Genomic DNA, 24,762 nt, shown 5'->3' with positions numbered 1-24,762 from the left:
GTACTGATTCAAAGCCTCAAGGAGTGTATGTCTTTAAAACATAATATGGTGTCATAATGTCTCCAGCAGATATTTATCAAGTACAACTATGCGTTAAATAGTGAGGGAAATAGGAGAACACGTTTTTCTGGGCGTCCATTTGGGGCTTAACGTAAGTGTAGGTAAGTACTGTGTAAATGCTAGCAGAGAGGAGCAAGAGAGACAAGATGCCTTTTAAAGGTTTAAAATGTGCGTGTGTTTTAATTGTAAGTTGGTGTAGAGCAATGCTATGTTGGCCAGGGCTTGCTGCACATCCCACAATCGTGATTTGTGTACTTAACATATCTTAATGATTCTCTTTTGCTAATTTGTGTGAGAAGCCAAATTTAAAAAAAAAAATGTGTATATACTGTGTGTGTGTGTGTGTGTGTGTGTGTGTGTGTGTGTGTGTGTGTGTGTGTGTTGGTGACGGTGCACATACTATGGTAAGGTTCAGAGGATAACTTTGGGTGTTGGTTCTCACCTTCCACCTTCTTTGAGGTAAGATCTCTTTGATTTTCTTCTGAGCTATATACTCCAGGCAAGCCGGCCAGGGAGCTTCTGTGGGGTTTTTCTCTACCTCCTGTCTCTCCATTGGAATTCAGGGATTGCAGATACACCTCACCATATCTGGCTTTTTATATGATGGATTCTGATCCTTAGGCTTATGCAGCAAGTGCGTTTACACACTGAGCCATCTGCCCCTGCTCCTGAATGAAATTTTAAAGAATGTGTCTTTTGGCTTAGGTTGCAGTTTGAAGCTGCACAGGCAGCCAGATGTGGTAGTGCTTCACTTCCAGGTCTTTTTGTTTTGTTTTGTTTTTAGATTATTGTTGTTGTTGTTTTGGAGTGTGTGTGTGTGTGTGTGTGTGTGTGTGTGTGTGTGAGAGAGAGAGAGAGAGAGAGAGAGAGAGAGAGAGAGAGAGAGAGAGAGAGAGTGCAGATGCCCTCAGAGTCCAGAAGAGAGTGTCTGATTCCTTGGAGCTGGAGTTTTAGACAGTTGTGAGCCACCAGAGTGGGTGCCAGGAACCAGACTACGGTCCTCAGCAAGAACAGTGTGAAGTCTTAACTGCAGGCCTAGAGTATAGTCTTATCTGCTGCATTGTCTCTCCAGCCCACACTAGTAGTTTTTCATTAGCCACTTACTTAATATCAGTAAATTGGTGTGTGATTTAAAGATAGCATTGAATCTGGGCAGTGGTGGTACACGCCTTTAATCCCAGCATTCGGCAGGCAGATGCAGGTGAATATTTCAGTTGGAGGCCAGCATGGTCTACAGAGTGAGTTCCAGGTCAGGCTCCGAAGCAAAAAAAAAAAAAAAAAGATAGCACTGTATTAGTACTGATAGTTGGGCCAGTGTTTAAGTGCTTAATGGGATTATGCATGCATGATATGGCACTTGTGTGGAGGAATCAGTTCCTTTTTTCCATCATGTGGGTTCCAGGGATTGAACTTGGGTCATCAGGCTTGGCAGCACACACCTTTACCCACTGAGCCATCTCACCACCCCCCATTTTGAATTTTTAAAATTTATTTATTTTTATTGTGTGTGTTGTTATTTTGCTTAAATTAGAAGTCGTGAGATATGGAACACAAACCATAGAGTACATTAACCATAGAGTTTTATTATAGGGTGTGAGAGACCAGAGACAGAGACACAGAGAGACAGAGAGATAGGAAAGTAAGAGAGAGAGAGAGAGTGAGAGAGCAAAGAGAGAGGAAGGTAAGAGAACCATCAGTATGTGCATCGGTGTTTTGCCTGCATTTATGTCTGTATGAGGGTGTCAGATCTTAGAGTTAGAGACAGTTGTGATCTGTCATGTGGGTGCTGGAAATTGAACCAGAGTCCTCTTGAAGAATAGCCAGTGAGTGCTCGTAACCACAGAGCCATCTCTCCAGTCCCCGCCCCCCCACCATTTTGAATTTTTAAACTTTTTTTGTCAATCTTTACTATCAAATGAATGAAATGAAGAGGGGTAATAGGTTAGCTTGGAAATAATTATTCTTTCCAAGGAGGGTTTTATGGGTCAGGGAATGTAATTTTTTTAAAGAATGTTATTTCAGGCCAGGTGTTGGTGGGGCACGCCTTTAATCCCAGCACTCGGGAGGCAGAGGCAGGCAGATTTCTGTGAATTCGAGGTCAGCCTGGTCTCCAGAGCAAGTGCCAGGATAGGCTCCAAAGCTACACAGAGAAACTCTGTCTCAAAAAACAAACAAACAAAAAAAACAAACAAACAAAAAAAGGAAAAAAAATGTTATTTCATTTTTTTGAAATTACTATAATTGTATTTTTCAGGAAGAAGAGAAATTAATCCAGCAGGAACTGAGTAGTCTGAAGGCAACAGTTTCTGCTCCTACTACAACACTGGTATGTTTGCACAGTCTACCACACTTGCATTTGAAGCATGGTTCCATGTAGTATGATTTTTCAAACAGCACTCACTGAGCAGCTATTGAATGAGTAACTGGCTGCTCTGTGTTGGCCACTGTGAAGCTGTTTACACATCCTCAGATTAGGACCTGGGTTTTTGTTGGTATAGGTTTTTGATTTTTTTTAATTGACATGTACTAACTATATCTTTATGGGGTACATTGTATCAATTCAACACAAAATGTACACAATGTGTATTGCTACTTAATATTTGTTACACTTGAAACATTTAGTGTATGTATGTTTGTAACCCTGTGATTATGTGTACATGCCATAATGTGTGGGAGATAAGAAGACAAGTTGTGGGAGTTGGTTCTCTCCATTACCTGTGTCCATAGGATTGAACTCTGGTCATCAGGCTTGGTGGCAAGAACCTTGACTCACTGAGCCATCTTGCTGGCCTGACACTTATAAAAATGAGGTTTCTTTTCCAACTAACATTTGTTCATCAAACGTTTAGTGGGTATTTTTAAAAAAGAAATAATAAAATATTTATTTATTTATTTATTTATTTATTTATTTATTTATTTATTTTGAAGCAGGGTCTTTCTGTGTAGCCCTGGCTGTCATACAACTTACTGTACAGACCAGGGTGACTTTGAACTCACAGGGATCTGCTTTTAGGTACTGGGATCAAAAGTATGTAACAACACACCCAGACTGTGGAGTCCTTTTTGTGGTGGAAATGTTTATTCCCTATTAAAAATCAAGGCCATAATTTTGCATAAATACATGGTCATAAACATGAATATACAAAGTCTAAGAGAGCACAAATGCATCTTTTTGTAGTTATAATATTCAGGGAAATAAAATTCAGGACACCGATAGTCTGGTATCTTTGTATGTGTATATGTGTGCTATATTTGTAGATATGTACATCCTCATACATGCTCTGTGACACTTGATAGACATGATAAGCAGAAGTCCATTTTCTCTTTACTTCCGTAGGTTTTCATTTTCTTTTCTTTTTTTCTTTTTTTGGTTTTTTGAGACAGGGTTTCCCTGTGGCTTTGGAGGCTGTCCTGGAACTAGCTCTTGTAGACCAGGCTGATCTCGAACTCACAGAGATCCACCTGCCTCTGCCTCCCAAGTGCTGGGATTAAAGGCATGCGCCACCACCGCCTGGCCAGGTTTTCATTTTCTGTAATGGGTATCATTGAATACAATTTTTATACTAGAAGGCATAAGCTGGTGTTCAGTAATTGATCATTGGATACTCTGAGTTTAGCAGCAAAATTATATAACTAACTCTAGCCATCCAGGCGGGTATGGACACACTTCATAGAGCTGGGACAACCAGAAGGAAATTGTAAAACGAAGTTCCACATTGAGAAATGTACTTTCTTCTCTAGATAAGAAACAATAATTTATGTAATAATTTTACTTACATGAAACTCTGAAGTCAGTGGGCGGTGGTGGTACACACCTTTAATTCCAGCACTCAGGAGGCAGAGACAGGCGGATCTCTGTGAGTTCAAGGCCAGCCTGGTCTACAGAATGACTTCCAGTACCGACTCCAAAGCTACAAAGAAAAACAAAACAAAACAAAAACCTCTGAAGTCATGGGCTAGAGAGATGGCTGGCTCACACCCTCCCCCCACACACACACACTCACACACTCACACATTCCCTCTCTCTCTAACAAATGTTAAAAAAAACTTAGTAGTCCTAATTAATTAATGTGTTAACAAATTACCTTTTACAGCTTTACACACAAGTGATTTGAACTACACTGCATCTCCCTAATATTTTCCTAAGATACACACACACACACACACACACACATACACAGAGTCCTTTGTCAACCTCCTACCTCAGTTCCTGAGTGCTAGGATGATGGGAATAAAGCTGGCTTGCAGTTTGATATTTAAAATCGAATATTTTCATTACAGAATATAGTATCAATTTTCTAGATGTTTTCATTTGGCGAAGCATATTCCAGTGGATTTTTTCCCCCCTTGTTTTTTTGAGACAGGGTTTTTCTTTGTAAGTGCTCTGGCTTTCTGGAACTCGCTTTGTAGACCAGACTGGCCTGGAACTCACAGAGATCCACCTGCCTCTGTCTCCCGAGTGCTGGGAGTAAAGGCGTGTGTCACCACCACCCCACTCAAATTGATTTTAAATGCCAAATATGATCACCATGGATGAAATTTTGTCTAAGGAACATCTAATCAAACTTTTCTGGGCACATAGAATTAGAAATAGCCTCAGGTAATTTATAGTGTAATTGTCAATAAAATATTGAAATAACTTTTTGACATCAATAATGTTGGTGATTGTTAGAAGCAACTTTAATTTCTATATTCTGATATTAGGCAATTGTTTTGTAATATGTATATTAGTTCTTTCACCAGGATTAATATCTCCCTTGTTAAATGAGTGTGACATACAGAAAAATGAAAGCATTCATCTGTTTACATAATGATTGGCTATTTTACTTTTCAGAAAATGATGAAGGAATGTATGGTGAGACTAATATATTGTGAAATGCTTGGATATGATGCTTCATTTGGTTATATACATGCAATCAAGTTGGCCCAACAAGGAAACCTCTTAGAAAAAAGAGTTGGTATGTATATGTTTAAGAACTTCTGTTCTTACTGTTTTTTTTTTTTTTTAAGGTGTTAACCACTATAAAATTATGGCTGATAGATAGTATGTTTTTAGAGCATTGCGTTATATATTTTTTGTTTTTTATAGTCCTGGGATAGACCCTTACATTCTAAGGCAAGTTCTTTACCACTGAGCTATATCCCACCCAAATTTCCAAGGCTAACTTTAGAACACAAAGCCTATACATAAAATCAGCTTTCATTTTGGAGTTATAGGGAAGATTAAATGGTGCTTGATCATAGGATAGTGAAATGCTACATACAGATGTAAAACCCATTAAACTGGCTTAGTTAATTTGCTTTTTAAAAAAATTCTTACTTTGTAACCCAGACTGGCTTCAAACTTGGTACTCCTGCCTCTGCCTCCCAAGTGCTGGGATTACCCACTTGCCTGGCTAAGAAGTGACTCCTATAACATAAAACCTAATGATAATCTTCTTTTAGCTTCTAAATGGTTACTTTGGAGAGTTTTTCTTGTTCTCATTTGGTTTCATTTCTTAAGTTTTGTTGTTTTCTTTTTTTTTTTTGGAGACAAGGTCTCACTATATAACCCCTGCTAGACTTGAGCTCACAGACATCCACCTGCTTCTGCCTCCAGAGTTCTGGGATTAAATGTGTATGCCAACATACCTGTCTGAAAAAAAAAAACTTTTTTTACATTATTGTTGAACATTATAGGAGAAGTGAAAAACAACTTCATCTTCATTTGTAAAGGGAGGTGTGTTAGATATGAATGTATTTGAAATGTCTAGAATTCAGTCTTGGGAGGAGATGGTACTGGTAGATTCCAGATTCAGGAAACTTCTAATGTTTCTTTGCTTATCTTTCCTTCTCCATTACTTTTTCACTTTTCTACCTTTACTCTTTCTTTCCTTCCTAACATTTCAACATTTCTTTAGTCCCTTTGTAAATTATCTTTTTTTAGTTGAGAAAATAGTGATTCCCCTCTTTTTTAATATTTAAAAAATGGGCTGGAAGGATGGCTCAGCAGTTGGAAGCACTGACTACTTTCCCATAGGTCCTGAGTTCAGTTCCCAGCAATCACACGGCAGCTCACAACCATCTGAATGGGATCTGATGCCCTTTCTGGCATACAGGTATACATGCAGATAACACTCATACATAAAAAATACATCAATGAGCAAATAGGTCTTTAAATATTGAAAGCAATTTTAATATCTTTATTGTATGTATGTGTGTGCACATGCCATAACACATCTGTAGAAGTCAGAGTCAATTTTTCCTGCTGTGATGCCCTTCTTAGTGTTAGCTATGTTGTTAAGGACTCAGAAAACAGATTTATGAATGGTTGTCCATTGTATGTCACACACCTCAGTCACACATATAGGCGGATAACTTAATTGTTCCAGTTGGAGACTCTCTGCAGTGATAGAGAAGAGGATAGAAACAAACATAGAAGTTAATAGTTATAATGTTAAAATTACTTCCATGACCATGTGTTATTCTCATATACTCAGGCCCAAGGGTGTCAGTGGAAACTCAATTTCCCTGATCTTTGAGTCTGTGGAGTTCTGTACAACGTCTTTAAATATTGAAGGCTAGAATTTAGTTAGACTTGGCTTTGGGCCAGCCAGTTTTTGTTTTTGTTTCCTTTGGCAGAAATATGGGACTTCAGCCACTCTCTTGGTTACCTGGTTGACCATTGTGTTGGTATAGACAGGAATTCCTGAAAACAACAAATAACTGAAAATACTGGGGCTGGCAGTGGTGATGAATGTCTTTAATCCCAGCTCTTGGGGCAGAGGCGGGTGCATCTCAGTGAGTTTTGAGACCAGCCTTATGGCAGTGCTATATATAGAGATCTTGTCTCAAAAACCAAAAAAAAAAGAAAGAAAAAGCTGGATATTGGTGGTGTCTTCACCTGCTTTCTACTGCTGTGGTAAATCACTGACTGTATTAGCTGGGTTCTTTAGAGGAGCAGAACTGACAGCATGAATATTTACATGTGCAATTGATTACAGTGGCTTTCAGGCTGGGGTCCACCTAGTCCACAATGGCAGACTCCTGACAGAAAGGCCAGGAACCTGGCAGTTGTTCAGCCCGTAAGGCTGGATGTCTCAGCCAGTCTTCAGTCTGTGTTGGGATCCCAAAGAAGTAGGTTCTAATATTATCAAAGTAATGTCTTAGTGACAGGATTGATGAATTTGCCAGTGAGTGAGGGCAAGCAGGCAAAAAGCCAAAACTTCCTTCTTTGATTTCCTTTTGTGTGGGCTACTACCAGGCCCAGATTTAGGGTGGGTCTTCTCACCTCAAATGCTCCAATCAAGAAAATCCTTCACAGGTGTTCCCCGATACTTGGGTTTTAGTCGATTACAGATATCGTCAGGCTGACAAAAAGATTAGCCATCACATTAACCAAAAACAACTTGGAGAAGAAAGGGTTTGTTTCAGTTTACCACTCCCAGGCCATAGTCCATCACTGAGGAAAGTCAGAGCAAGAACTCAAGGCAGAAAGAAGCTAAAGCAGAGAACATGCAGAAATGCTGCTTACTGGCTTGCTCCACCAGGGCTTGCATACCCCTGCTTTCTTATAACGCTCAGAACCTATAGATGGCACTGCCCCAGTGGGCTAGGCCCTTCCACACCAGTTATTAATTAAGAAAATGCCACCACAGATTTGCTTACAGGCAAATTGAGGTTCCTCTTTCAAGTTGACAAAAAGACTAAGGAACCTAAGTGGTGTGATTACTTTGAATAGCTGTTGCTACATTTTTATTTATTTATTTAATTTTTTTGGTTTTTTGAGACAGGGTTTCTCTGTGTAGTTTTGGAGCCTATCCTGGCACTCACTCCGGAGACCAGGCTGGCCTTGGACTCACAGAGATTCGCCTGCCTCTGCCTCCCAAGTGCTGGAATTAAAAGCGTGCGCCACCAACGCCTGGCCCTGTTGCTACATTTTTATTTTTAGACTTATTGACATACATTTTTCTATTCCAATTTTATTGGAATTTATTGTATCATGTGTTGTTCTCTGCTTCTTGCCTAAGGACACAGTGTGACCAGCTACCTCCAGTTCCTACCACCATGTCTTCTTTATCACATTGGCTTGTCCTCAGACTGTGAGCTCAAACAAACCCTTACTTAGTTTGCTTTTTTGTTTGTTTGTTTGTTTGTTTGTTTTGAGACACTCTGTAGACCTGGCTGACCTGGTAGACTTGCTGTATAGGCCAGACTGGCCTTGAACTCACATCTATACTCCTGCCTCTGCCTTCTAAGTGTTGGGATTAAAGGCATGTACTACCACTCCTGGCTTTAAGTTGATTTTATTACATGTTTTGTCCCAAGCTTTAAGTAGCTTTTTAAAAAAGAGTTTATTTTATGTGTATGAGTTTTGTTTACATGTGTGTGTGTGCACTGTGTGCATGTCTAGTATTGGTGGAGTCCAGATTGTTGTCACTTATTATTAGCCTGTATGCTGGGATTGCAGGTGTATTCCAATATGCACCCTTTTATGCAGTACTGGGAATTAAACCTGGGACTTTGTATATGCTAGGCACGCTCTCTCCCAAATCAGATGTGTCCCAAGCCAATACCTCATTCCTAGTCATATTGGCTATACTCAGTAGTCATACTTTATTGTTCTTTGTTATATCTATTTGTTAAATTACAGAGAATCTTTTTCTTTATTCTGTGTCAAGACAGGATGTTTGTTGTAACAGAATTAAGGTTTCTTTAATATGACCTTTGAACTAGTTTATTGACTTTGTTGTTGGAGACTTGGGTGTGGGTGATACCTTAGCTGAACAGATGAGGCCTCAGGAAGAACATGTAGCTTCTGCTATAGGTGCTCCCTGGTCTAGTCAGCTTTTTTCTCCCTTGTGGGGGTAATAGCTGTTTTCCTCCTCATTGAAAAAATTTAAGTGAGTTATACTGCTCCTTTGTGGTTGTGAGGCTAGAAGTTGCTAAATGATTTCTCATGTTATACAGTGGACATAGTACTACATGCATAGTCCTGGGTAATGTTAAGGATAGCTAGCAGTAGTGTCCCTATTAAAAGGACCAAAAGACTTGAGAAGTCAGAAGAATGAGGATGAGAGCTAGATAATCAGGCCCGAGGTAGACAGTACATGGGGACCGACTGTCTGGATTTGAGTCCTGGTTCTACCATGTGATAGCTATAGACTTTGGGATGTTAACCTCTCTTTTGACCTCATCATTATACTGGCATAGTACTCATACTTACATCATAGAGTTGTTTGGAGAATTAAATGAGGCAAGACTTGTAGAGTTATTGACACAGAATAACTAAAACATATCATTGCCAATATAAAAAGTGTCTAGAAATGCCATAAAGCACATGGATTCCATGTTCCATTTGTCATGATGTCAGTATATTCATCCTTGGTCCTAAAGCATAATTTTTGAAAAAGAATGCTCAAGACAATGAGCACATCTAATGTGGTAGACAGTATGTCTTTCTTCAACAATTGTTACTTACTCAACACTCTTCAAATTGAGAAAATCAGATATGAGTAACATGATTATGTTAGATAGGCTGGTTTTAGATAGCTCATATTACTAACGTAAATAAATCATCGGTGACTCAATGCTAACTTAGTAACTAGGTTTTTTAATAATTGTGTGTTTGGCCCTAAGATAGAGAATATTTGATTGATCATGTAGAGATTGTCACTAGAACTCTGACATTTTTAGGGCTTTGATTGGTATGTCTTGTAGAATCTGTAGTTGTGAATGTGCAGGATGAAGGACACCTGAAATCTTCTTAAAGAGGTTTAACCTTGTATTTTATACTTTGTTTTTATATTACCTGTGACTGATATGTAATTACCTGTAACTGATATGTTTCACACTTAAAACTTGGAGTAGATTATGGCCTTAACTTACCAGGGAAGGAATTTTGGCGGGGTACATAGTAATGAAAACTTTTTCTTCATTTTTAATAGGTTATTTGGCTGTTTCTTTATTTCTACATGAAAGTCATGAACTTTTGCTTCTCCTTGTGAATACAGTGGTAAAGGTACCGTATCGTATTATATGCTGGTTAATATGAAGTCTTATTTCTGCTGTCATATGACATTTCTCTTTAATCATAGTTACTTAAATTTTGAAAGTGTAGATGTACTTATGGAATTGGCTTAGGAAAATATCTTTTAAAGTCTTATTTTTTACATTATATGTAGGTGTAGGCACAGATGCCTATGCTCCTCCTTGGAGCAGGAGTTACAGGCAGTTTAAAGAGATTGACTATGCTCATTACCATTTATAAACAACCCCAAATAAATGAAAACAAACATTTATAAACAATATTGGGGATTTGGGAGTCATTCTTTCTGAACTGCTTCCTGCTGATTGGGGGCGATGTTCATGCCATACGGATCATGATAAAACATAGAAACCTGACCAAGTCCTTGTTTTTGTAGTCTGTAAGGCTGTATCGTCTCAGCTTCAGGGGGTCTTGCTTGATCAAACCATATTAGTCTGGAAGGAATCCATAGCTTTTCATTTTCTGTGGAAACACAAACAGAAATTCTTTTTCCAAGTAGCCTGTCCTTAGACTTAAATTTTGAAGTCAAAGCATTTTTAAAATTTATAAGTTGGATTAATTTAGCAGCATTTATAATCAAATGTATTTTAGCAGCAGTAAGTCTTTCCTCGGCAATCGAACAATTTAAAGACAACAATATGGCATATAGTATCCATATTCTCTGTGTATTTTCCATATTTATGTGGCTTTTTTATTACTTTATTTTTACTTTCTTTTGTTTCTTTTTTTCCCAGAGACAGGGTTTCTCTGTGGAAATCTGCCTGCCTCTGCTTCCTTCAGCAAATCCTACTGGCGTGGGCCACCACAACCGGCTACTCTATTTCCTCTTGTTATTTTTTCTGTCACACACCTACATATATTTTTAAATGTAAATCTTGTAGCGTAAATCTTTAGAGGTTTTTCTTTATCTGGATCTGTCTTTATCATCTTGGGAGTGCCGAGTCTAAACCCCAGAAGCGCCAGGATGGCGCTAGCATATGGAAGCTGCTCCGATGCCTCTCGTCGGCCTGAAAGGGCAGACTGTGGTGGCAGGTTTCCCTCTTTCTCTGGGAACCTTGGGTCATGGGGTCATCCCGCTCACCATAACCATTCTGTTACGATAAATCTTTCCGCCAAAAGCCGCAAGCCCCACCGCCACATGTGCGCTTTACACCAGCCGCCTGCCTGAGTTAGGGCTCAAATTAATGCACAGAAACTTGTATTAGGTTTAAATGCTGCTTGGCCAATGACTAGGATTTCTCATTTGTTAGCTCAGCCTTAATTAGCATAGATCTATATATCTTACAAGACTTATCTATAGAGGATGCCTTTCCCTGGCGCCCTCTCGTGCTGGTGGCTCACATCCCACCGCTGGAGGACGTGAAGGGGATAAGGGCACACTTCCTGTTTCTCCTTTCTTAAATATGAGTCTCCTTGCTATGTCACTTCCTGCCTGGAACACCACTTCTCTACTCTATTTCCCAGAATCTTCTTTGACTCCTAGTCCTGCCTAACTTGCTGCCTCATTGGCCAAACAGTATTTTATTTATCATCCAGTAAGACAAACACACAGAAGCACTTCTCCCATCAGACAGTACTTCAGGAGTCCATTTGAGGACCACCATGAGATGGCTAAATGGGTGAAGTGCTTGCCTTGCAAACCTGATGACTTGAGTTCTATTCCTTAGCTCACACAGGCAGGAAGAACTGACTCCACAAAGTTGTCCTCTGGCCTCTACACACCCTGGCACAGGGTGCTCCCCTCCCCACACATCATACACACAGTTCTTTTTAAAGGAGTTAAAAAAAAAATCAAAAAGGTTGATAGCTAATCATACTTTTGGGCTCTCTTCCAGTGTCTAGCTCAACACTTGAAACCTGTGTCTAAGTTCCTCTGCAGATGAGTTGTGATCAGGATCTTTTATTTTGCTGTTAAACTAGAGGTTGGAGCCATTACCCACTTCTGAATGCTTTCCCTGGTTGATTGTTTCGAGAACCTAGCAGAACATGTCAGTCATCCATCATTTTCTAAAAGCCTCAAGCCTTCCTCTTTATCTTTTATCAGACTTTTGAAATGTAAGAATGTCTGCTGTGTGGTCTTTTCTGAATTTGAAGTCATACTATACGTATATGTATATACACACATACACACACACACACACACACACACACACACACACACACACACGTATAAGATGTGTGTGTGTGTGTGTGTGTGTGTGTGTGTTTATGCATTTGGAGACCATAGGTTGACATGAGGTTTTATTCTCAATTGCTCTCCAGTTTACTAAAAAATAAATTTGTTTATTTACTGTGTGTGTATCCTGGGGCTTGAACTCAGGTCATCAGGGTGCACATACATAACACACACTAATAAATTAAATCATTTCTTTTAAGTTTGAAAGAGGAGCTGAGGAGATACTTGGTCCTCAAGTACAAGCATGAAGATCTAGGTCTGATCCCAGCTCCCATGTAAAAGCCATGCAAGATGACACCGTCTGTATTTTATATCACCGTTCATGTAATTTTTAAATTTCTATTTATTTATTGTGTGTATCTCCTGGGGATTATACTCAGGCCCTTAGGCTTGGTGGCAAATATTTTACCCACTGAGCCATCTTGCTTGTCACCTACCTTATTTTCTGAGATATGCTCTTTCACTGAATATAAAGTTCACTAATTTGGCTAGGCTGGCTAACCAGTAAACTCCAGGGATTCTCCTGTCTCCTCCTCCCCAGTGCTGGGACAACAGACAAAAGTGTCACCATGCATGACTTTTACATGGTGCTGGGATCAGACTCAGGCCCTCATGCGTGCACAGCAAACACTTTACCATCAAACCATCTCCCCCAGCTCTTTCAAACTTGAGAAAATAATTTATTTGTGTGTAGGGGTGTGTGTGTGTGTGTGTGTGTGTGTGTGTGTGTGTGTGTGTGTGTGTGTGTGTGTATAGATACTCACATGCTGTGGCATGCATATGGAGGGAGGTCAAATGACAACCTTTGAAAGTTGGTTCTCTCCTACATTGCTGAAGAAGGGTCTTTTGTTTCTGTCATGCTGCAAACTCCAGGCTAGCTGGCCTGTGAGCTTCTGGGCATTTTCCCATTTCAGCATCCCATCTTACCACAGCACTGATATTATAGATGCTTACCACATGTCTGTTTTTGTTTGTTTGTTTTGTTTTGTTTTGTTTTGTTTGTGGGCTCTAGAGATCAAATTTAGATTGTCAGGCTTGCTCAGTAGACTTTTGTTTTGTTTTGTTTTGTTTTTCAAGACAGGGTTTCTCTGTAGCTTTGGAGTCTGTCCTGGACTTTGTAGACCAGGCTGGCCTCAAACTCACACAGATACCCCTGCCTCTGCCTCCCAAGAACTGGGATTAAAGGTGTGCGCCACCACTGCCCTGCAATATTTTTTAAAACATACTGAGCCACCTTACCAGCCTTTCTTTCAAACTTCTAAAAATATACTTAAAAGTTATGTTAGATCTTTTTTTTATTGGTTTTTCAAGACAGGGTTTCTCTGTGTGGCTTTGGAGCCTATCCTGGCACTTGCTCTGGAGACCAGGCTGGCCTCGAACTCACAGAGATCCGCCTGCCTCTGCCTCCTGAGTGCTGGAATTAAAGGCGTTCACCACCAACGCCCAGCTATGTTAGATCATTTTATAGACCAGATGTGTATATAGGAATGAATAAGCATATACTTTTTATTGTATAAATTCTAAAGCTCCATTTATATTAACTCAAAAAGTGTGTAAAATTGCTTTATTAGTTTGAACAAATTTGAGGGCTATAAAGTTGATTATAAAGTTAGGGGAAATTACTAAGTAGGCAGGATTATTATGGTGTTAAATTTGTGCAGACTGTCTCCTTTCTTTCTTAACGGCAGGACCTGCAGAGCACTAATCTGGTGGAAGTATGCATGGCACTTACTGTTGTCAGCCAGATTTTCCCTCGAGAAATGATCCCAGCTGTTCTTCCATTAATAGAAGATAAACTTCAACATTCTAAGTAAGTAAATTATTTTAACATAGATGTCTGTACTATGTACTTTAAAACAAAAATTTATTTAAATGTATATTTTGTTTATTCTTTCACAGTCCCATACATCTATCTGTACAATGTTCCTCAATCATATCCACCTCTTACTCCCTAGACCCTTCCTAGACCATTCCCAACACATCCCTTTCACCTTCATGCCTTTTTTCCCCCCTCCTTCTAGTAAAACTAGCAACAACAACAACCTACTGAGTCCAAATAGTGCTACCCATATATGCATGGGTATTGAACCATCCCCTAGAACATGAGCAACCCAACAGTGGCTGTGTCCCAAAGAAGAATGATTCCCATTCCCCCAAGCCACCAACTGACAGTAGTTTTTCAGCTAAGGCTGGGACCTTTTGAGCCTTTCTACTATCCATGCTGGAATATTAACTGACTTCATTTTGTGCAGGTTTTATGTAGGTAACCAGAGCTACAGTGAGTTCATGAGGGCAATGACCATGTCATGTCCAGAAGACAGTCTTTCTCAGTATTCCTCCTCATCCTCCAGCTCTTATAGTCTTTCCTCCACCTTTTCCAAGATGTCCCTGAGCCTTGTGGGGATGGTGTTGGTAGCAGAGATGTCCTGTTTAGGGATGAGTCTTTTTCTTAGCACTTTGACCTGTTTATTAAGTCTCTGCATTAACACTGTCCCACTGGTAAAAGAAATTGTTGATAAAAGAACTAATTTCTGGGTATAAACATACTATTTAGAAGACAGCTTGACAGTGTGTCCATTTAGGAAAATAACTGTAGCAGTAGGTTCTGTCATGGAGCCTATGACCCCATTTACAGTAGCAGGCATAAATTCTCTCCTCTGGAGCAGGCCTCACACCCAATTAGAGCGTGGGTGGCCACCCGCTACAGTCATGCCACTACTGCACTGGCACATCTCACTTGGCAGTCAGTATTGTTGCATACAGGGTCTATCTCTATGGAAGACCATTGGTAGACTTGTCCAGTGCTATTGTATTTGTCAGAGTTCTCTAAAGGAACAGAACCAGTGGTGTATGTGTGTATACACACACACACACACACACACACACACACACACACACACACACACATACACATAAACTATACATATACATGCATATATTTAAAGACTTTATTATTTTAATTATGTATATGTGTGTGTGTATCTGTGTGTCCCGCGCGATATTCTCGCCGGCAAGAATCACACAGGACATTCGGATCCTTCTGCAGGAAAGCTTTAATGCATCTTGAGAGAGGAGAGCATAAGCTTACCAGAGCGGAGACCCCGAGCCAAGAATCCCGTCCCCTAATAAAGGCTGGCAGCCCCGCCTGGGACGTGTCACCCTATGAATGGCTTCAGCTCCTCAGGCCATATGAGCCACAGGATAGGCAGAGATCAAGGAAATGGCAAATTACCCAGCACCTGCGAAATAATTTACATTCAGTGCCTGCAGGCACCATCATTGTAATGGAGAATGCAGGGACGGCTCCCTACAGATCCCCCTTTTTTTATTAATTAATGATAAGGCTTTATATTTTTACAAGCAAATAGGTCACCCATATGTTGAGGGATAGAGGCAGAGGTTGTACCTTCCCAATCAAACATTAAGACTGTGTACAAGAGTCGCCATCAGGCTGTTAGCTTGACCCGAAGCGCTCTCGACCTGTCCTCTGCCGTTTTTCTGGGAAAGGGAGACTAGGGCAGGCAACCCTTATGCAGGACAACATGCCTCCCAGAGAAGCCTGCATACTGGGCAACTCTCTGTGCGATGCCTTGCTCAACATCCCTCATGGGCTGCTCAAACCAGACACTCTACCCTGTGCAATGAGCCTAGGCTCCGGGTGTGCAAGAACTGTCTGGCCGGCGGCCTATTGCTTAAGCATAGTTAGCCAAATATCAATGGAAGCCCCTTGTTTTAAAGCTACAAGCGCTTGGGCGATAACCATCTTGTCTCTCTTAGTTTGAGCCTTGAGCCTACAGACCAGCCAGAGAAGTAACACCAATCCGCAGCAAACGGCTGCACCAAACAATCCCATCCCCACCCATTAAGCGATGACAATCTCTCCGTCAAGGACAGGAGTTAATCTGGATAATAATAGCGGCTCTCAACTCCCGGGGAGAGGGTGGAGTTCCAACTTTTGAAGGTCCGAAGGGGCTCTTTGTGTGAGTCTTTCCGGGATCCACAGGGGATTCTCTTCATCCTGTGGGAAAACACATATAGCTCCCCTGGATCTTATGAGAATAGGATCCGGGCCTCTCCAAAGACCAGTTAAGATATCTTTCCATTTTACCATTTCTTTTGGCCTTTTAGGTTCTGAGGTGTGACGCTTGGCCGCAGTATGGCCCCGAGCGTCAATGTTTATGAGGCTTTAAAGCCCCAGGCATTCCAGGCCTCCAAGAAGTGTTGAATAACATGTATGGCCTTTTCCCCTATCAAAGACTGGGAAAGCCATCTGTAATTTTCTCCGCTCCTCTAATGGTAAAAAGGAGTTGGTACCAAATAATGGGGGTGTTGATGGAAGTACACCCGCTGGATTAACAGGTCTCTTAAATTTACCGGGGTGTGACCGGTTATCCCCTATTTTCTCTCCCTCCTTTTTTGTTTCCTTTTCACCTAGTTGAGCTGTTTCCTCTAAAACTTTATCTCTTGAGCTTTCAGAGTCATCAGAGCTATCAAGATTTAAAGCTTTAAACTTATTTACAGAATCATCTAACAAATTATTCACTCCCTTGTCACTAGACATCCCGGGAGGTCCTTTTTCCTTATATTTTATTGTTGGGCGCGCCCCATCTCTCACTACATTCGGTTTCTGACATGTAATTCTGGACTTCTTTAAGATTGCTACAACAGTGAGAAAGGTCAAAATGGCTCCTAGTAAAAGCACAGAAGCCTCTACATTAACCTCCCAAAATAGCAACATTCCCAAGCCAAAGTCCAGAAAAGACATACCTCTCCGAATTTACCACCCTGCAGTTCTGAATCCACCTTGTAGCCAAGGGGTCTCCGAGGTGCCGGCGATGTTAACAAGTTCCCGGGTTTCGGCACCAGATGTCCCGCGCGATATTCTCGCCGGCAAGAATCACACAGGACATTCGGATCCTTCTGCAGGAAAGCTTTAATGCATCTTGAGAGAGGAGAGCATAAGCTTACCAGAGCGGAGACCCCGAGCCAAGAATCCCGTCCCCTAATAAAGGCTGGCAGCCCTGCCTGGGACGTGTCACCCTATGAATGGCTTCAGCTCCTCAGGCCATATGAGCCACGGGATAGGCAGAGATCAAGGAAATGGCAAATTACCCAGCACCTGCGAAATAATTTACATTCAGTGCCTGCAGGCACCATCATTGTAATGGAGAATGCAGGGACGGCTCCCTACATCTGTGTATGGGTATGTGCATATGAGTGCAGGTGCCAACAGAGACCAAATGTGTTAGATCTCCTAGAGCTGGAATCACCAATAGTTGTGAGCTGCCTGACATGGGTGCTGGAAATTGAACTTGGGTCCTTGGGAAGTGGTTAAGAGCATATATTCTGGGCATATTGGCACCAAATCTTTGATCCCAGCACTTGGGAGGCAGAGGCAGGTGGATCTCTGTGAGTGCAAGGCCAGCCTGATCTACAAAGTAAGTTCTAGGACAGCCAGAGCTATTGCACAGGGAAAAAAAAAAAATCACATGCTCTTAACCACTAAGGCATTTCTGTAACTATGTATATGTGTGTGTATATCTGCATATATAGTATAAAATTATTTTTAAAGAATTTAAGAAGACAGCTTTAAAATAGTAACAATAGCAGACTCACACCTTAAAATTGAGAACCTAGTAATTACTCTGTCCTTGAGACTGGGTGCTTCATCAGTCAATAGTTGCACAGTGGCTGTCTCTCAGGAGTGGGTAGAATTGGGGCACAACAAGGAAAACATAACCCATAGTCTCTCACTTCTAAAGGCCAAGTGCCTCAGCAGTCCTGGTCTGGTGCTGGAAGCCCAGAAGTTTCCTGGAGAACCCCTGGTCCTTAGTTCATGTTGAGAGTTTGGAAATGCTGGTTCTTCTGTCAACAAGGGAAGCAGCAGCAGCTGCTGCAATAGCAGTGGGCAGATCAACCCTGCAGCAAGAGGAAGGCCAAGCCAGCAAAAGGCAGGATGGTTTTCCTTTTGCTCTGCCCTTTTAATCTGGGCTGCGACCTAAAGGTGCAGCCCAGAATTGGGGTGGGCTTTCCCACAGGAGTCCAGGCATCAGGACACTCCTTTAGATGAGGCTCCATACTCAGATGATTCTGGCTTGTGGTAGTGGACTTCAACAGCAGCTATAACAACTGTGAAAGGTAGTCAGCAGAAGAAACTTTCCAGGCCATTTCTAGCTTGATTATGAGTTGACCATTGGTGTATACAACAACACAATGTGATACTATTTTAGAATGTTAATATGCTTCTTAAAACAGATGAAATAAATGATGTATAAAAGGGGGAAAAACTCAAATCTCTAACAATCCTGTATGTAAGTGTTTTTATCAAGCATGTGCAGGATTGGGAGCTGAGGCAGTGGCTTGGTTGGTAAAGTCCATGTTGTGCAAGCATGAGGCCCTGAGTTCACACTCCACCCCAGCACTCAGGCAAAAGGCTGGACACAGCAACACAAACAAATGCCTGTCACCAAAATGCTGGAGTCTTCATCAGAAAGGTTTGCCATGTAGTCATGGTGGGCAACCGGCAATGGCCTGTGTTGTTTTGGGGGCCTTTGGGACCCTCCTGACCAACAACTCATCTACTAACACATGTTTTCTAGGAAAAGTGTTGTCTACTGCTACAGGGCATCTCAGTTCAAACTCTTTCTTTTAAACTGTATTATTTTAATTAGCTTACAAAGCTGTAGGTTTCTATAAGTCTTGAGAAGAGCTTGCTGAACTAAGGGGTTCCTGCCTGGTACTATGAACCTAATCACAAGCTCCTGTCTTAGGAGGCCATGGGCCGTCTGGGGGAATGTACTACAGTTGTTTTCCTAAATGGGCATATTGTTAAGCTCCTAATGTATGTATGTTTAACTTTTTTTTCTAATTTAAAATTACATGTATTAATGTGTATCATATGTGGGTATATGCATGTGAGTACAGGTGTCCTCAGAGACCAGAGGCATCAGATGCCCCTGGAGCTGAAGTTACAGGTGGTTATGAGCCATTCATCTTGGGTGCCAGGATTTTTTGCTTGGGTCTTTTGCTTATCTGGTGTGTCTGATTCTCTGAGGTCAGTCCCCAGCACTGAAACACAACAGCAAAACACAAAATCAAAACCAACCAAAGAAGCAAAAAACTAGGAAATAGCTTTTCACTCAAAAATGAAAAATGTTACATTTTTGCTACATGTTTGCTAAACATAATCTGCTACAGATTACACTTCAATTTATTGTCACAAGGCTTTAAAAACAAGTCCCAGGAAGGAAGAGGAGTAGCTTGCTTTTTTTTTTTTTTTTTGGTTTTTCGAGACAGGGTTTCTCTGTTTAGCTTTGGAGCCTATCCTGGCACTCGCTCTGGAGACCAGGCTGGCCTCCAACTCACAGAGATCCGCCTGCCTCTGCCTCCCAAGTGCTGGGATTAAAGGCGTGTGCCACCAATGCCCGGCAAGGAGTAGCTTTTTTTTTATCCACATGCCCCTGTGCCTCCCCATCCATGCAATATTTGGAGTATACTTGCCTATTATAGAAAACAATTTTTATTCTTATTTAATAGACAAAAATAGAATTAAGGAATTATAAAAATTCTCTTGTTTTAATTAGTTACAAGAGTAATCTGTGCATGTTATTGAAAGTTCTGTAACTAAGGATGTTTATAACTAATAGGCAGTTAAAGTTTCTTTTGGTCATAGTGGTTCACACCTGTACTTGCCACATTTTGGGAGCGGAGGCAGGAAGGTCAATTGTTGGAGACCGGCCTGGGCTATATAGTGAGACCCTGTCTCATAAAACAATAACTCAAAAGGGCTGAAGAGAAGGCATGGTTGCCACTGTGCTTGGGTGTAATCATGAAGCCCTAAGTTTGGATCCTTCGCAGCTCCATGAAATCCAGGTCTGTCAGCATGTACGTGGAATACAGTGCTGGAGAGGCAGAGTCAGGGAGGACTCTGGGCTTTGTGGCCAGCCAGTCCAGAGAAACTGAATCAGCAAGCTCCAGATTACATATGTGACCCTGTCTCAAAAAGGAAGGGAGTGATAGAGAAAGATAACTGTTAACAACCTGGCCTCTACATGCACACATGTACATACACAGTCTTCCCTCCCCCCAGAAGGGGGTCTCTTGGAATCTTACTTCTTATCAAGAAGCAAGATTTTTATCTTTTCCATACTTTGCTGCATTGGAAAAGAGTAATTAGTAATAGCTACTTGGTGACCCAGATTGCCTTGTTTATATTTCATTTTTTATCCTTAGGGAGATTATACGAAGAAAAGCAGTTCTGGCATTATACAAATTTTATCTCATTGCTCCTAATCAAGTACAACATATCCATACTAAATTTCGGAAAGCGCTTTGTGACAGAGATGTTGGGGTCATGGCTGCCTCTTTGCATATATACTTTAGGATGATTAAGGTAAGCTGGCAATTTCAGCATGTGCTCAGTAGTTACCATTATAACAGTATCACCATGGAATTAAAGAAAAGGCAGATGTTTCAATAAAATGATGAATACTTTATACCATTATCAGGCTAGAGACATGGCCCAGTGGGGAAGAGTGCTTGTGCACAAGCAGGAAGGGCTGAGACCCAGATCCTGGTACACATGTAAAAGATGGGCGGGGCCAGAGGACCAGGACATCTACAATGAGATAGTATCGTCTATAATGTGACAGGGAGCTGCACTCATGGAATCTCAACAATATGGTCACCTAAACAGAGTCTGAACAATGACACCAGGTGACATCTCATTGTGCATGGGAGAAATCTCACAAGATCACACCCCTAGATAAAGAGCTACGGGCAATTGATGGAGAGAGAGAGAGAGAGAGAGAGAGAGAGAGAGAGAGAGAGAGAGAGGAGAGAGGAGGAGGGAGGGGAGGGAGGGGAGAGAGAGAGAGAGAGAGAGAGAGAGAGAGAGAGAGAGAGAGAGAGAATAATTAAAAAGAGGTCATGAATTTGAGAGGGAGTGGGAGTGGGGAAGGGACACGGGAGGAGTTGGTAGGGTAAGGGAGTGATGGAAATGATGTAAATTCAGTACTTACATATGAAATTATAACCTTGGCTACATAGCACATTTGAGGTCAGCCCTGGCTTATATGAGACCATGTCTCAGAAGAGAAAAAAAGATAAGAAAAGACATTATTATTAACAGATTTTCTTTTTAATGTAGGAAAATGCATCTGGCTATAAAGATCTGACTGAGAGTTTTGTAACAATTTTAAAGCAAGTGGTGGGAGGAAAGCTCCCAGTTGAGTTCAGTTACCACAGTGTGCCAGCACCGTGGTTACAGATTCAGCTCTTGCGAATACTGGGACTGCTGGGAAAGGACGATCAAAGGTAAGCAATCTCAAGTCACAGATGACCACACCATATCATAACCTTGGCTTAGTCACTGAGCAGTTTCATGAAAACCCAAAGTTTCTAACACTTCCTGAATTACTGGTGGTGAATAAACCAAGGTAAGAAGAGAGTCTTTCAGGTTACTGGGGGCATTCCTAGCTTATCTGTATTTTCCCCTTCTGAAATGTACTTGCTATTTCACCCTGTGTGGGTCATGTGCTGTCTGCTACAGCTACTGCACTCTTGTTATAGATCGAAAACAGCCATAGATAGAGCATCATTTACTGAGGAAGACTGTGTCCCAGGAAGATGTTTTATAAACACTAACACCTAAATTTTAGATGAACTGTACATTTCATTAAATCTTATTCTTTTGGGTTTATTTTCAACATATAAAAACGACTCATCATTTGCAGCCATTAAGAGGAATGATTATGGCCAAATACATTGTGTGTATTATGAAAATGTCATAAAAAAACCATTTTTATTAATAGATGCTATAAAAACATGAAAGTCACAAAAAGAAAAACAAAATATGATATTGACTATCTGTTCTAGCAAATAACAAATCAAAGATGGAGAGTGCCTCTTGGAAGCACCTGTGCTGAAATTTAAATTCAGACAGCCTTTTTTAGAGTCAGTTACCATTTTATAGGAAACAGAGGGATTTATTTATGATGCAAGCTACCAGATACAGGCTATGGAGAATAGCAGACGTGATTTTCATCAACAATTAGATGGAAGAGAAAATTGAGAAGTGAAAATATACAGATTAAAGAAACAAAGAAGAGTCAGCCAATTAAAATGTATGGGTCCTGGGCTGGCAAGATGACTGAAAAGGTAAAGGTGCTTTCCACCAAGACGTGATGGTAGGACAGAACCGACTCATGTTTTTCTCTGACCTCCACATGGGTGCCACAGTTGTGTGCCCACACACATATACACATGCATGAATATACACGCACATAAAACAAGTAAATAAATGTTTTTTTAAAGGACTAGGTCTTACTTGGATCCTGATTTTCAAGGAAACTATGATGTGAATACAAATCGGACATAAGATATTAAGTTTGTGACTGTACATACATTATATGTGTGTATGTTACAAAGGAACATATCTGTCTATCCATCTATCCATCTAAACCATCCTTATCTTGTATAATTATACTTGATTTTGAAACATTTATGCCTAAGGCACCTTTGTAGAATTTATTTTAAAAATACTCTTTACTAACGTGTAGGAAGTAGATAAAGTTGGCTGTGACTCAACTGTGGAAGTGAGGTAATGAGAACGTGGGTTTACACTACTCTTTTGTATATTTGTATATCTTTAAATTTTTCCATAATAGGAATTTAGAATAAAGCTAATATCAACAGCAAAGAGAATTCAGTTTTCAATCACAAAAGGAATAAAACATACAAGTATTAAGAATTAGGGAAAAAAATCTACCCTCATTCATTTCCTGATGCCACCAAATTCTGTTATAGAGAGGTCAGTGGACACTTCTTAGGAAGGACCACAGTTTGGGAGTGGAAGAGGTGGATTAGATGCTATATGGTTTGTGAATTTTCACCTCTTACTTACCATGTCTATTCTTGCACTAATTTTGTTGTCCTTTTAAGGCTTCAGTTAAATGGTAGTTTCTCTTTATTTTAAAATTTTTATGTATATGGCTGTTTTATCTGTATGCATGTCTGTGTACTCCATGTGTGCCTGGTGCCATGGAAGCCAGAAAAGGATGTCAGATTCCCCTAGAACTGAAGGTACAGGTAGTTGTGAGCAACCATGTGGGTATGGGGAATCAAACCTGGGTCCTCTAGAAGAGCAGTCAGTGTGCTTAACCACTGAGCCATGTTTCTAGTCCCAAATGCTAGTTTCTTGATACGGAAAATAAAACTAACCAAAAACAGTTTTCTGGCTGTATCAAACCTGTGGCTGTCCTTTGCCAACTCTTGCTCCACTTAGAGATAGGAGAATGTGTGTGTGTGTGTGTGTGTGTGTGTGTGTGTGTGTGTGTGTGTGTGTGTGTACAATTTTTGTCATGCTTTTTGAAATAACACTTTTTTTTAAGTTCCAAAAATTGTACATGTCATAGTTAGGGTTTCTATTGCTGTGATGAAACACCATGACCAAAAGCAACTTAGGGAAAAAAGGGTTTATTTTACTCACACTTCCAATATAACAGTTCATCATCAAAAGTAGTTAGGTCAGGAACTCAAAACATGGCAGGAACCAGGAGTCAGAAGCTGATGCTGCAGAGGTCATGGACAAGTGCTTCTTACTGGATTGCTCCTTTTCATTACAGATCTTCATAAGAGTGATCGCTAATAATCCTAAGATACAGTCAATGCTAGGCTGTCTTGAAGTCTCCTCAACTGACAAAGTAGTCCAAACCTCAATTTAGCCTCAGGCAGATTTTTAAGACAAGAGCAGAAGCCAGCAGCATTCTTTGCCAGAATATCGCAAGCATGATCTCTAACCAGTTGCTAATATTGTTTGCATCTAATACCTCTTGAGCTGGGCCTCCATAGTCCGCATTGCTCTCCGAATCCAAGCTCCTAAGTAGGATGGCCCAGTAAGCCCAACTTACAGCATCAGCAGCTTTCCTAGTCCAAAGTCCCACTGTCTTCCACATTTCTAAAACCAAAACAAACATAAAAACACTAGCATGATCAGGCCTGTCACAGCAGTAGCTCACTCCCTGGTACCACTTTCTGTCTCAGTTACTTTTTTGTTGCCATGACAAAACACCATGACCAAAGCAACTTATAAATGGAAGCATTTAATTTTGGAGCTTGGCAGCAGGCAGGCAGTCATGGCACTGGGTAAGGAGCAGAGACTTTACATCTAATCCACAAACATGAGGCAGAAAGAGGGGGCTACTGCGAATAGCATGGGCTTTTGAAAACTCAGAGCCCACCCTAGAGATGCCTCCTCTTTTTTTTTTTTTTTTACGATGGTCTCATGGATTCCAGGCTGCCTCAGGCTCACTATGGAGCCAAGGATGACCTTGATCCTCCTGCCTCCACCCTCAGTTCCTGGTCCACCAGCCTGCACCTCTCTTCCCAGTTTACATACAGTTGTTTTTAAAGTTTTCTGAAGTATCTGACAGCAAGTCTAACTACATTTAGTTTCTTTGAGGACAGGATCTTTCTGTCCTAAGAAGGTATTTGTTAATCA

At 40.8% G+C, this 24,762-nt stretch overlaps 1 protein-coding gene across 1 annotated transcript in view; it reads left to right on the top strand.

Annotated features, from left to right (window-relative positions):
• Nucleotides 1-24,762, top strand: part of Ap4e1 (adaptor related protein complex 4 subunit epsilon 1) — a 60,479-nt gene that overhangs the window by 677 nt on the left and 35,040 nt on the right. Inside the window, exons 2-7 of the mRNA XM_027421915.2 lie at nt 2,315-2,386; nt 4,895-5,018; nt 9,987-10,060; nt 13,952-14,073; nt 20,496-20,655; nt 21,412-21,578. Of these exons, the coding sequence (XP_027277716.1) occupies nt 2,315-2,386; nt 4,895-5,018; nt 9,987-10,060; nt 13,952-14,073; nt 20,496-20,655; nt 21,412-21,578 (719 nt within the window). The remainder of the gene's footprint in view (nt 1-2,314; nt 2,387-4,894; nt 5,019-9,986; nt 10,061-13,951; nt 14,074-20,495; nt 20,656-21,411; nt 21,579-24,762) is intronic.

Source organism: Cricetulus griseus, chromosome 6 (assembly GCF_003668045.3).
Source record: "Cricetulus griseus strain 17A/GY chromosome 6, alternate assembly CriGri-PICRH-1.0, whole genome shotgun sequence".
Classification (NCBI taxonomy): Eukaryota; Metazoa; Chordata; class Mammalia; order Rodentia; family Cricetidae; genus Cricetulus; species Cricetulus griseus.
This window is presented reverse-complemented; position numbering and strand designations above follow the sequence as displayed.